General features: G+C 31.5%; 1 protein-coding gene across 2 annotated transcripts in view; it reads right to left on the minus strand.

The window, feature by feature from the left end:
* LOC129914147 (homeobox protein homothorax) overlaps window positions 1-15,297 on the minus strand; it is a 377,750-nt gene that overhangs the window by 30,303 nt on the left and 332,150 nt on the right. Inside the window, exon 11 of one of the 2 annotated variants that reach the window (XM_055993231.1) lies at window positions 443-600. In XM_055993231.1, the coding sequence (XP_055849206.1) occupies window positions 443-600 (158 nt within the window). The remainder of the gene's footprint in view (window positions 1-442; window positions 601-15,297) is intronic. The other variant, XM_055993232.1, reaches the window with a different exon arrangement.

Raw genomic sequence — 15,297 nt, forward strand, 5'->3', positions numbered from 1 at the left:
ACTTTTTTTATAAAGGTTAAAACCGTTGAAAAGAAATATTTTTCAAATTCAAATTTTAATTGCTTTTCATTCACAAAACTAAAGTTTTTGAAACAGAAAAAATACTTCTTTAAAGAAGAAAAAGTCTGAGCATATGTTTTTTGGTAAATAGAAAAAAAAAAAATACCAGGATTTTTTTAATTAGCTTATTTTGAGTGTTTGTATTTGTTTAAGAGAATTTAAACAATTTTTAAAATTTGGTTTGAAGTATTTGCTCGAAATACTTTAAATAGAAAACACTAAGAAACTGTGAATTATAAGCAATCAAAAGAAAGCCACAGAAGTATTTCTTCGTTAAAGTTAAACAAAAATATTAAAAAGACGATTTCTAACCAAAACCTTTTTTATAAAATTGTTTAGATTTTTTTTTGTAAATTTAAATTAACAAAATGAAAATACTTACCGTTAAATGCTGAAACAGCCACGCTCTTAAAATATTTGTTGCTACTTTTGGGAAAATGCCACGTTTCTTTTGGTTCTTTTTACCATTCGCATCGTCATCCTCTTCGCCCGTACCCTCGCCGCTACCTATACTAGCATTGCTGGCATCACCTGAAAATGCAACAAGTTGAAAAACAAAATTCAAATTAAACACACTTATTTTTGGTTAAAAATATTGTTTAAAAAAAAAATATACAAAAACAAAACAAACATTCATTTCACTCCAAAAAAACATACATCCGTTCTTCTTAAACTTTATCAATGGAATTCATTCAAAAAACTTATAAGCAACACCAAAAAAAAGTTATGTTTTCAGCAAACATCCTCTCTGAGAGATATCTTCACTCTATCTATCTGTATCTCATTTTCCACTTGAATTCACATCGGATTCTTATTAAAATATTAACTTTTCTTATACCCATTTTCCTTCTAATATTTATTACTTAAAACCCTTTTTGTCAGCTACTGTATATGGAAGCGCACACAAAAAAAAAAAAAATAGAACCAGTGGGCTTTTTCTGGGTTTACCCATCACCAAAAACCATCATTGGATAGCATTTATCTATCCTTTATTATCGCAGCAGCATAGCAAATATTTACCCATCCCAAAGCCAAAGTGATGGTTGGTTATGGATAATAACTCGCTGTCATCGTAACTCCTTTGCTCTAGAATAGTTTCACAATCTTCCCAAAAGAAAAAGAAAAAAAAATACCCTCCAAAAGAAAAACAAATTTATAAACAAACAAAGTTTCGAGGGATTCAGTCAGGTACCCATCATTTGATTAGCCTTAGAGTAGGTATAGACGATGACTTTTTAAGGTCTGAAGAAGGTTGTCCTGAATGGGTCCATCATCAGTTTGTTTGCCTAATTAGTTAACCCAAAGCAAACTTTTTTGTCATCTTCTGTATTCTGTGTCGGGGCAAGTCAAAAGAGATATGGTATGGCACCTACAACAAAACTAGCGAGGTAAGCTAATGTATGCTTGATGCTTATGCGTGTTTCTAACATCAATCTTCTGCAGGCTTCGGATGAGCACCACTTGAGAGATCTTGAAAAGTGTGGTCCCCCTCATTTTTTTCCACGCTGGTTCATATTGTTTAAACATGAGCCTCGTCGTCGTCATCCATGTCTTCTTCGTCGCGTCAAGTCATTTATTCTCCCTTTTTTTTTTATTCAAAATTGGGGAGCATATTTTTTTCATTATTTAAATAAATTAAGAAGAAAATTTGTAGAATAAAAATTCAATGAGCTTCGTACTAAATTTTTATGGAAGGTTTTCACCTCATATAACAAACAAACTCACTTTTTCTTGTAAGATATTTAACAGGTGGAAAAGACTGTTACATTGAAATTAACAATTTCTAGCTGAATCAGCTTACAAAGTAAAAATTGAATAATTAATGTTTTTTTTTTTTGGATTCATTTAAGTTTGATTGCAGTTCAAGCTATATAGTAATTTAGGGTATATGTACACAAGATGCATCAGCGCACTCCATCCGTCCATGTTCATTCATTAGCCCCAGTCAGTTGTATAGTTGTAGTCGTCCCTTTTGGTTTTTATAGAAATGGCTAGACACATTTCTTGATGGATCACCTCGATTAATTGAGCGTTTGCATAATTAACTCATTTTATTCGATGCTATGAATAAGTTTTTTTTCGGTTTGTTTGTTCTGTTTGGTTTGGTTTGTTTGCAGTCTTTTGGGTCACATAGGGAAAGGGAAAACTTAATTTAAGAAAAATTTGTTGAAATTACTTTTGATAATGAAGAGAGGGTAAATTCATGAGGTATATAGAAGAATCATATAGCCTAAAAGTTAATCGAGCATAATTTGATTTGGAATTTAGTTGAAACAAATTTCAATAATGTAACTACTTTGGGAGCTAAAAAAAGAAGCTTATGAGCTATTAAACTGTTTTCTTATTTATGTTTTATTAGATACAAATTGAAGTTTTAAAATAAGAACCGTTCAAGAAGCCGCTTTTTAACGTTAGAAGAAATTAAAGCTTTTGAAGAAGTCTTCTAAATTTTAAGTTAAACATTTACCAATGAAGGGAATTAATAAAGTATGACCTAAGTAAGCATTTCTATCCCAAAAATAACTTTACACTAACAAAAACTTCCAATTAGCAGTTTAAACTGACCGAATATTACTTTTACAAGAACTTAAAGGGTTTGATAACATTCACCACTCTTTTAAACCTTAATGGGCATGAGTTTTTACCTTTTAAACTTACTCTCGAGATAAAATAACTGTTCAAGAACAGTATTTAATAGTTCGTTTAATTATTTTGTATTTAACTAAAAATTTCGAACACTTCTTCGAAAAGTCCGAATTTTTGCAGCCTTTTCTTTTTTAACTTGCGTATAATACTGTTTTAGGAATTAAAATCTTTTAAAGATTGAAAAATTACTTAAAAAAAATATCAACCAAACTAATTGGTTATCGTTTTTCATTCCAGTTTACAATTCACACCTTCTTAAAGCATATCAGTGAGATATTGGAATTTCTGTGCAAATTACAAACATCGATTAATTTGTTCTTTAATGTATTCTCTGATGCTTTTGTAGTATCAAAAATCTTGTGTTTCAATGTTTTTATTGATGGAAACAAAAGTAACAGAAAATAAACACACAAAAATATCAATGACAATCAACAGCCATTGAATCTGTAAAGGAGAAGTTTTTGACACTTAAGTTTAACTACAATTGAAAGGGCTCATTTATTGATTATAACGTAATAGTTCGTTAACATTTTTCGTGATCAGCTAAAAATTTAGAACACTTCTTCGACAAGTTTGCATAATTTCAACCTTTTTCGTTTTTACTCGACACAATTACGTTCTAAGATGAAATCATACAAAGATTCAAAAGTTTCTTGATAAATATTAATTAGTTGACTAAGTGTTCATTGAATTTTAGTTCACAGTTTACAATTCACACCTTCTTAGAGCATGTGAAAGTGAAACAATAGCATAAATTGCAAAAATCGATTTATCTTTTTTTTATGATAGTCAACGTCCGTTTAAACTTTTAAGGACAACATTTTTAGCATTTAAAACTTACTGATCCAAAAACAACATTTTTTTGAGTATCACTTAATAGTTCATTAACATTTTTTGGGTTCAACTAAAAATCGAGAACACTTCTTCGACAAGTTTATTTATAAATATATATTTTTTTTTTTTTTCATTTAACCCGCATTGATAACGTTCTAAAACTTAAATCTATCATGATTTCAAATATTTCTTGATCCACATAATATTTCATTTGCCCATTATTTTGTATTCCTAGTTTATAATTCACACCTTCTTAGAGCAAAAAAAAAAAAATTAAGAGTGGAATATTAACGCACAATGTAAAAATTGTTGCAAACTCTTATTTCAATGTTTTTCTTATTGAAAGTAAGCCCTAAAGCTTATACCAACGCTGTATAGTTCTCATTAATTTAGCAAATTTCTTCAACAATGTGTACGAAAGTAACAAACTTTTTTTAAAGTGGATTTTAAATATAAAATTAGATGAAATATTCTTTGTCTTTTTGGAGGAAAAAAGAAGCCAAAACTCGAATAATAAAGACCTGGAAAACTGAGTCTAAGAAACATTCCTAATTAAGGAGCTTAGGCCAAATTGACCACTTTTCATCAGAATCAATTACTTCGATTTTCAATTAAATTCATTCCGATAATACTAACCCATTCCAGCTAAATTATAACCACTTAGGTTAAATTCTTGAAACCTTGTAGGAAATAAATTCCCAAGATTTCTTCTCCTTAAACCTGTTTGAAATATTAAATAAATTTCTGTCATTTTTATTTTTGTATTTTATTACATTATATTGAAAAAGAAAACACACCCTTCAAATAAAAACTCTTAACACTTCCTCCTGCCAGCCACAATTTGCGAAAACGTCCGAAACACTAAATTTAACATTTTAAAAGCACATCATAAATTTAATTCAATCATCTCTTTTCTTGCATTATACATATCGGTTGGGCCTTTTTTCATAATGGTAGTTAAAGCAGATAGAATACCTGAAATCTATAGATACTCCTGGTACCTGTACCTGAACATCCTACATGACTACTTCTGGAATCCAAATGGTGGTCATAACTTGGGTGATAAATTACCTCTGCTCCACATACTCAATTATCAATTGAAAATCAACTGGTACAACGATTTCCACCTTCTTCATTCACAACATCATCGTCATCCTCATCATCATCATCGTCGTCTTCCTCATATCGTTTGTATGAGGATTGACTTGACTATATACCATTTCAAGACTCTCTATCAGTATCAGAGTCAGGAGTATGCTAGCTGGATGGTGCGGTTGGTAATCAATTTTCTCTGGAACACAGTAAGTAAATTAGCAACAGGAAAGTTTTTCCTCGTTGAAGGTTTTTTTTTTATATTCGTTTGCTTATTTTAACGAAACTGTCAGACAGACAGACAGTGTTTATGCATTACCATTGGCTGACACCAAAATATGCCTATAAAGTTTCCAGAACAACGACAGCTACGACGACGACTGACGACGACTATACTCGACGGGCATTATACGGGACAGACGGACGACACGGGTATCATCGTGTATATATTTCATACAACTTTATGCGGCAGATGATTGGAATGGCGACGATGATGGCGATGATAATTATTATGTAGTACTTGCGCCGTTTTAGGTCATCATTCCGCGCACAGCACAGAAATGACGCCAAATGATAAATACTTTTTCCCTTTTGGATGTAATGGTGATTATCCTGAGAGACTCGATTGTGTAAAAGTCAAGCTCGAAGTGCACCCGATTTCCTTGAAAACTGATCAGTCAGAAATTCCAAATGTGTGTAAGATATCAAAACTACACAAAAAAAACAGTAAAAAACTGTGAATAAAAATCCAATAAAACTTCATAACTTTGTAGTATCTTTAGAGAGAGAAAGAGAAAAAGATACGTACCACAAGATACTTTATACAGAAGAGAAAAAAATAAAATACACTAATGCCAACTGCCAGAAAGATGCTCGTAGATACATCAATCCGCCGCAGATAGTTGTTTGTTGGGTGCAAAATTACAATCCTACGCCTTCTTGATTGGCGCGATGATCGTTAGTGTGATGATGGTGTGAATAATAAAACAAGGCACGAGCAGTAAAAAAAAGTATATATGTATAAAGAAAAACCAACAACAACATTTTTAATACACTATATAACTGCAAAAGGATGATGGAATTTATATCTTCATTAAAGTTATTTATTGACTTGAAAATTGATTATAAAAGTGTTTATTCAATTTGATTAATGCTATGCGGCGAAACGAACGAACTAACCGATTGCTTTGGCAGTTGTTGTAGTGGCTGATCTTGTAATCGCCTACCACACAACAACAACAATTTGAGTTTGACTTGTGTGCTGAGTTGAGTTTTGAGTTGAGTATAAGTCGTCCATCTTTTTTTTTATTTTTTTTTGTATCATTTCCTAAGTGAAATTGATGCTACTTATTATTTTGTTGTTGTTGGTTTGTTTCTGAAAGACAGATGCATTTCTGTGTATTTTTTTAAGTGTGAACAACTGAACTGGTTTTTACTATACAAATAAAATCATCATTTTTGTTTCTTGATTTTTACTTGCTACTTTGAAAGATGTGAAATTAAGGTGTTGATGAGATGGTGGGTAATAAATTTTCAAACACTTTTGTTTGCCACCCACCCACTTGTTGATCGTGTTTTATTCAAATTCAGTGTTTATATTGGTCATTTGGTTGATTTGGGTCATAAATTTTGGCTAATAGAAACACACTCTGTTTTTGAAGGTGTTGCTCATAATTGAAAAGGTTTAGGTAAATTATGAGGAGGTCCTAACCTTATAGGACACTAGGAAAACGAATAGAGGTACCAAGAAGCAATTAGTAACTTGAATTCAAAAAGAAAAAGTGTCACTTAAAAAAGTACCTAAATTCAAATTTGGTTTGTCAAAGCTGTGGAACGCCAAGTGATAGGGTCCCAAATTTACCTTTTGATTTAATCACATAAATAGTTGCAATACTTGTTCCTTTCATAAGAAAAGACCAACGGAAATGGTTACTGAATTTAAGTTTTCAACTAACGCTATTGCGTTTTAGTAAAATTTAGGGTCCTAAAAATTCTAAGATAGAAAAGCACAATGTCAAGATGAATTTACGTATGTAAGAACTCGTTTATATAAAAAAAATTACAAAATTACAGACCGCGGAATATAAAAGCAAGAAATTATTGACACCAAATTATTTTAGGGTCCTAAAAATTCAAAGCTATGAACTGTGTTATTTTTTTGTAATTGAAAGATGAGTTTACAGTCCTAAGCAGGGTTTATATTAAAAAAAAGTCAAAGTATGAAAATGCAACATTTAAAATTTCTGATTCTTGAAGAAATTTGGGGTCCTAAAAGTATGAAAATGAACAAATTAGGATTCTTAAAGAATTAAGCGTTATAAATGCGGTGGAAACCCTATCAAAACCAATGACTTGTACAAAAGAAAAAACTCGATGAATTAAGGGTCCTAACACTTCTATGATGTAAACTAAAGGCGAATTTAAAGTTTGTATACTTCAAGAATACACAACTTCAAGTGATAACCAAATCTATTGGATTTAAATCAAAGTTTTTATGTTTTTAAACTTTTAAGACCCCAAGCACTTTCAGTTTCAGAACTGCATGGATGTTGAATCAGTTGTCTTGTTCTTCTAATTTTTTTTTTTGGCTCTTAATGTGATTTTTTTAACCTTTCGAGTTTAAGATAATTCCAAAATGTGAAACCAAAAGTCAGTGGGACCCCAAGAAATCCAGAAATTGGTCCCAAAAAGGGACATTTAAGCAGCGATCATGCTTTCTACAATAATTTAAGCCAATTGCCCTTTTAGATCTTCAGAGATACAAAACAGTAAAGACTTTCATGGTACCGAAAAGTACAAACAACTTTGCTAGCTTGTTCCTTTCTACAACAGCAAAATAATGTAATAAGTGAATGACCAATTAAAACCTATTTTTTGTCCTTTGTGAGCACTGTCATTCGAAAGTCAAAACATCTTCTTTGAACTACAACCCACATGTTCCACCAATTTATTTATTTTTGATCCAAAAAAATCACCCAAAAATTTCAAAAAACAATACAAATCACTTAGAGGGAGGTCTCACACGTTCACCTAAGACCATCTTTACGGCATGTCCCCATAATTCAAGTCATTTCGCGCCTCACAAAACAAACAATTTTTATATTTTTTGTCAAAACAAGACCGCACACATGCCGGGCTCATCCATTGTTCAAAAAAAATTCTTCAAAACTCCTTGAAAAATCATCTTCAACACGAAACAAACATGTGTTAAAAAAAAATATTAAAAATGAGAAAAAAAGAAAACAAAATCCACTTCACTTAATTTGTTCGAGTATTATTTGTTCAAAATAAAACGACAAAAAATAAAATAAATAATATTCTCTATGCCTGGCAGCCCTGCTTTCTGTCACAATCTCTACAATGCCATCAAAGTTGATCTTTGACTACAGAAGGTGTGTGCACACTCGTCCCACCATCATCATAATCAACATGCCCAGGCACACCATCATCTAGAAATGTGTGAAAAGCACTCCAAGATGTCCTCTTGAGACCATTCGTGCCAGTTTTTTGTTTTCTGTACCGTTCCGTATACCTTACCTATACTTTACGTGTATGTTGTGTATATCTCTTTCCCTAAATAATATACCCCCAACAGGCGCATAAACATTGGGGGCGTTTTAATGAATTCCCGCTTTTCATTTTTTATATTGTCAGCTTCTAATTTCCTCCCGCCAATTAATCATCATGTTTTGTTGGTTAAAAGTTGAGAGTTGGTGCTTGTGCACTGAGCAGCAAGCAGCAGAAGCACCAGCGTGTGGCAATTTGTGACATCTTTATAATTCACATTTCAAATAATATATAAAAAGGAGAAATTAAATTTCGCAGAGATGAAAAAAGCAGATATGTGGAATTCCAGAAGTTGATGTCCACTCTACCGCCACAAACAACTTCTGGCCAGCGATAGAGTATAGACTTGTTGTTGTTGGCGATGATGGCGACTGCATATATATCGGACTCAACTGGTTCCGCTTTAAAGTCGCCATCTCGCCACTGCTTGAGAGTCCGGACCACCGCGCCAGGGTAGCCAACAAGTATCATGGTGGTGCGGTACGACTGTCGATGACAGGAGGAGGATGATTACACATTAATTCTTATCGGTAGTTGCAGCAGTAATAATTTTTCATCAGATCTCCCCGTGGTGAGGTATACGAATCTGCAAGATTCACGAGAGGGAAGGGAATGCATTTTATACGAAAGTTTACGCCACTTGAGTTTGGCGTAAGTAAACATGTTTAGTTGTTGTGCCTTGCAAATAAATCGCAGCAAATATTTACAAGCGGGTGATTTATGCCATTTAGAGAGCCTTAAGGTGGTTTTTTTTTGTTGTTGTTTTTATTTCGTGTTTATCTGTGCCTGCTGCTGTTGCTGAATGCTGATACCGAAACCACCGACCGATGCACTCTCCTCTCTCTCAAGTGGTTTTAGTGAATAAATATTTGAAATTTATTTACAAATTGCTTTGGACTTGGTCTATAGAGGTATCTTATATTATATTATAATGGAAGCAGAGAGAAGGGTAGACAAGTAGAATTTTTGTTGCATAAAATAAGAGAGAGATGTTTGGGTGGGATAAAAAAGGAGGTGGAATTGGAATTTTAATTGTGAATACCAAATACCAAGTGATGGGTTTATCATGATTAAAAATTTTTACTTTTTTAGATAATTCTTCATTGGCTACTAGTTCATGTTTTGAATTTAAATCAAGATGACTTCGGATGTTTTTTTGTAGGTACTTTGAATGAAATAAAAGTTTGATATCTTTAGTTTGATATCCTTTAGCTTGCTAAAAAAATCCAAAGAAATTTAAAACGGTTTTGAGTTGATATTAGTAAGCCATTTTTTATTGAAAAGAACTATAATACTGATATACCAATACATCTACTTTTTGCCCTAATAAACCTGATCAGACATATTTTAGCAATTTTTTTTTTACTTTTTTATTTTTACTCCTGAGAAAGTCAATTTAACCTTATTTAAAAGTAGTTGTTTGCCTATCTAAAAAGGTTTATCAACTACAAAATTTCATTGAATGATGTCACAACATTTATTGATTCAAATATCACTTAAAAAATAAGAGATTTTGTGAAATTCCGCATGATTGAAGAAGTCGATTTGAGTGCTTTAGATGGACTTAAAGAGTTTAATACACTATTAGGTGTGAAAGTATAGCATTTTTCCTATCTTTTAAGTCATAAATCATAAGAATCCATTAAAAAAAAGTATGGTCGCTAATGAATTGAAAAACCACCCAAAATTTTAAAAAATATTTTTTTTTTAGTTTTTTTACTTTTAGAAAACATTTTTGATGCAGGTTCAGGTTGACAAGTGGATAAATACTTGACAAAAAATTTGTTGTCTTCTTTAGGCTTAAAATTATAAAATTCAATCGAAGTATCTGAAAAATTGCTTAGAAACACGAATTTTCAATAATTGTTTTCGAAGAAGTGAATTTAAGTAAATACTTTCAATTAACTTTCTGCAAAGGCATACGAATTGCAATATTCAATTGAAGGACATCACAATACTTATTGATGCAAATAATCCTTAAATTCTGTGTAATTCCACTTGATCGAAGAAGTTGTTTTCAAAATTCTAATCGGACTTATAGAAATAAATACGCTATTAGGTCTCAAAATATAGCTTTTTCCCTGTCATAAATGATAAAAATCCATCGAAAAATAGTATAGTCGCTATTGAATTGAAAAATAAAACACCAAAAAAGTTTTATTTTTTTAAATTATCGATTTTGGAAATCAGTTTTATATCAAGTTGACTATTTTAGCTAAAGAAAAAGTTCATCTTCTATAAGTCAAATTTAAAGCTTTTAAATTCCACCACAAAATCTGAAAAAAATTGCTTAGAAACTCAAAGTTTCAGTAATTGTAATTTCGAAGAAGTCCATTTAAGTACTTTCAAGAGAATTTCCGAACTAAAAGTATTATTAAGTATCAAAGCATATTTCAAATCCTATCTACCAGTGAAAAAAAAAAAACAACTAACTACAGTTGGAAAATTAACAGAAATTCATAAGGCCCCAAAAAAAATTAATAAATACCCAACATTTCTTATTTTGTATGAGAAAAAGTATTAATAATAGTAAAATTTCTTAGTTCGTACTAGAAATATCTTGAAGCCACCACTGATGATCATTAAAAAAGTCAAACATTTTCTAATATTTCACAAGAGTCTTTAACAACAGCAAAAAAAAAAGTAGTTGAATGTTCCGTTATGTGTATGATTGTCATAATAACACGCCTGCTTAAAAACCTATTAAATATAAAATTAACTTTTGCCTTGGCAAAAAAAAAAAATATAAAAAAACTTGAAGAAAACAAAAAGAAAGAAATAAAAACTTAAAATCACGTTTTCAACTCAATTATCCACTTGGCTAGAGAAAGGCGAAAACGAGCATTCTTCCATAAGAAATATAATATACAAAAACAATAACAACAACAATAACAAAAAAAAATCAAGTGCAACTTGCCGACATTAAAACAATACCTACACACATTATATTCGCTCTATGATGATGGTGGAATATTATTAAGCCTTCCTTTATGAAGCAACAGAAAAAAAATACATTTTCTAAATGGCAGCATTAAAAAGATGAAAAAAAAAAAACAACAACAACAAAAATAATACTTCTTCCACAGTACTTCTTGTATATTGGGTAAAAGATATACTATATATAAGAAAAAATCAATGCTGCACCATTGTTAGCAGGCATTTCACATAAAAGTGCAACACGCTTCAGTGATTTTGATTCCTCTTGGACTTAACTGATGCACCAGCATCCGTGCGGCACTTACATCCAACAACAACCACAAAAACAATACACTCCCCAACTCATTCCATCTCATCTTATAGCTTCAAGAAGACTAGAGTATTGGCAACTTTTTTTTGAAAAAATTGTTTCTATCTAATAACCGTAGATTTTCTCTTTAAATTGTTGTTGTTATTTTGTAGTTATTGTTGTTGGTGGAGTGTGAGTATAATATAATGTGCACAAAATAGTTCAAGACTTAAAAGTTAAACGATATTGCCATCCAAAGTTCCATGCCATATTTCTCCCGCAATTCTTCCACACAGACATCTCATCCCATCCCACCTCACCTCCTGAATGACGAGAGGATGATGTGGATGATGACGAGAAGAGCTATGACGATGACGATGATGCTGTGTGCACTGAAGTTCGATGATGATGATCATCATGGATGCCCTCCTTCGAATCACGCCGAGCGAACTGCGGAATTCCACTTTACAGACCCACATCAAGCTTCGGATAGATACTTAGATACATCGCGATACAATTTTGAAAATCCATTCGCTCATAATAATTTTCAACTCGAATGGTCGGTCGCCCTCTCGAGAGTTGTGCGCTTGAATAAGGGGCGCCGCCATCGATGCATGCCGCTGCTATACTCACCACTCACCACACCGCACCGAATTGCCATTGAACTAAATGAACAAAATAACATGAAAATAATAAAAAAAAAAAATCCTTAATCCCTCCAAAGTATCTTTTTAGCTACACACAATAAGGCCATGATACAAAAAAAAAAAAAAAATTTTACAACACTAATTTCACAGAGGTGGGTAGTGTTGGGTGCTTCGGGGGGCAATCGACATCCCCCGGCTTTTCTCAGAATTTTCATTTAAAATTTTTTGGTTTTTTTTTTTTAGTGTATTTCTTTGTTGTAAGTCGACGCGACGCCTTTGTTTTCGTTTTGTATTAAACATCGATTTAATAAACTCATATAGAATATACATGATGGCTATCCCCCCTAACTCATTGTTGTTGTGGAGTAAGTTTTTCATTCTTCATTTCGGTGAGCGCAAAAATAAAAAAAAAGAAAGAAAAGTCCGGGAAACAGTTTCTGTCTGTTTTAACATTTTTTTTGTGCCTGTATTCCTGCCTACTAAAAGAGTGCTGGATGGAGCTCGTGAAGCTGCTGTTCCCTGGGATGCACTCAATGATGATGGTATGAAAAGTGAACATGATGGAAACGCGTTGCCACCATCGTCACGGCTTCTGCCGCAAATAAACTATCTATACACTCTCTATGGTGTATCTGCGAAGGCTTGTAAACTGAATACCATATAGCGCCCCCATTTTTTGATACTTTTTTTTTTGTTGTTTTGGTCCTGTGATAAGGCTATATTGTATACCTATAGATTCCCAGGGCTAGAGAGGAGGTTTGCATCCAGACAGACTCGACAATGATGATGATGATGACGACGACTATACGATGAAGATTGCTTCAAGGAGTGAAATTATCTTCAAGCTTCAAGAAGAAGAAGAAGAACATTTCTGGTAGATCGTAAATTTATTAGTATAGATGTATGTGAGAGTGTTTTTTGTAAGATAATTTTAAAATAGCATGAGCGCTGGATTTGTTTTTTTTTTACTTTTTTTTTTGGTTTTTAGCCTTCGTGAAATGTGTGTGCGGTTTTCAGGACTTTGAGCAATGAATAAAAAAAATATATAAAAATTCTTCTAAAGAACAAAAGAGGTGTATATTTTGTTTTTACTTTTTTTTTTCTTGTATAAACTGCACTCGAGGAATTTTCAATTTATTTCCATGAACTTTCTGCATAGATGGGTCTCCTCATAAAGTTATCATTGGAGTATAAGCTCTGTGCTGTGCATGGAATCAACAATTATTACATGCTTCATGAAGTGGATAATTTCTTCGGAGCCGTCCGCCACCATCATCATATCGTCATCATTACAATATATATATGTATATTGTACAATATAGCTTCTGGACGAGATGGTTTTTCGATATGATTTTATCGGATTAGAGTAGTTTTTTTTATGAATAACTTCTGAGATACATAATTTAATAAATTTTAAACTGAACATTTTTGTTTGTTTTACTGAATTTTTTATTTTTTGTTCTTTAACCAGTTTTCCTACTTAAAATTTAACATAAAGACCTAAAGTTCAATCAATCAGAAAAGCATTATAATAAGAGAATGATATTAGAAATGTTACATATTTTAGATACAGACAACACTGTTAATAGGAGGTCGGATTGTGAAGGGCTTAGCAGTATTTATAGTCAGTTTGTTAAAAGGAATTTTTAAAATGAATAATCAACTCAATTTGATAAGAAAAAAATTTTTTTTGAATTTCTTATCAAATAATTAAAAAAAGTTTTTATATTTTGAAATTTCGATAACAGAAAACGTCTTTTTCAAGACATTTTTTATTGATTTTTGAAATATTGAAGCGAGACAAAAAAACCTAAAAAACCTTTAACAGCAATTAATTGGAGATCAAAAGATTAAAGATAAGTATTTATTCTATACGTTTTAGCATTTTTTAGAATTATTTTTTTCTTAGTCCTGAAGAAGCGTGTAAGCACACGTGAAACGTCGACAAAGAAGTTTAGATAAAATCGAAACAAGACCTATAGCCAGCGAAGAAGATAAAATTTATTGAATAAGGCATAAGAATTTATTTTAAATTTCCATCAAAGATGGTGACGAAGTCAATGGATAATATAAAAACTTTTAAAAAATCACAAGACTTTTAATTTCTGTTACAAAAAGAGTTGATTTACTTATTTTTGGTTGGCTATTACCAAAAAATGCTCCACTTCAGTAAAATTACTGTTCAATAACTATCTGTCAAGTCAATAAACGTTAAACTTCACCGAAGGATATAACAATTTTACAAAAACACTAAGAAAATTATAAATTAATGATTTTCAAAATTCTTTTTCGTCGAAGAAGTCAATTTTAGTGGCATTCGACAACTTTTTGAACTAAATACACTATTAAGTGTAAAAATATAACTTTTTTCCCATCTTCTAAGTTAAACATCATCAAAATCCATCGAAAAATTTCAAAGTCGCTAATGAATTAAACAAAAGCATCGAAAAATCAAAGAATTTAGACTTTTTATTTATTAATTCAGAAAAGCTTATTCACTTCAGGTTCTCCTCTAAAAGTTAATTCTCAACAAAAGTACACTTAAATTAAGGCTGTTTACTATTGAAGAAGCTATAAACTTTAAAATTCCATTTAAAAATCTAACGATTTCGACAGGCCTAAAAAACGACTCGTAGTTTTGGTAATTGTTTCCGAAGAAGTTTAGTGAAATCTTAAAACTAAAAGTATATAACGTCTTCTATTTCTTAAGCTATACAGAATCAATTTCTGTTGAAAAATAGTTCCATATCAATGTTTTAAAATGCTACCGAAAAAATTCAAAAATTCGATTTTGTATTTCAGTTATTTAATGTGAATGCTTGGAATTTATTAGACTTTAAACGTCCAATGTTTAGTTTTTTCTATCCATCAAACACTAAGCTGCTTAATTCTATTAAAAAAAATTCCTAGAATTGCCCTAAAACCAGCAAAATGTTGATGTCGATAAAATCCGAAGAAGAGTGAAATTTACTTTTTCTATTAAAAGCTCCTTAAAGAACCTTTCTTCAAAATTTAATTAAGCATGATAACCAACTATATAATTTTCTTCTACACGAAACATATGACCTAATAAAATAATGCAAACTCCTGGAAAAAAATCTGTCACAAAAGAAGAAATCACAAAACGCAAAAAAAAAAAACGACCACCACTAAATTCGAATGAAGATATCAGAGCAGACATTTAGTCGCCTTAAACTTATACGGACATCATCATCATCAGTTTGG

Source organism: Episyrphus balteatus, chromosome 3 (assembly GCF_945859705.1).
Source record: "Episyrphus balteatus chromosome 3, idEpiBalt1.1, whole genome shotgun sequence".
Classification (NCBI taxonomy): domain Eukaryota; kingdom Metazoa; phylum Arthropoda; class Insecta; order Diptera; family Syrphidae; genus Episyrphus; species Episyrphus balteatus.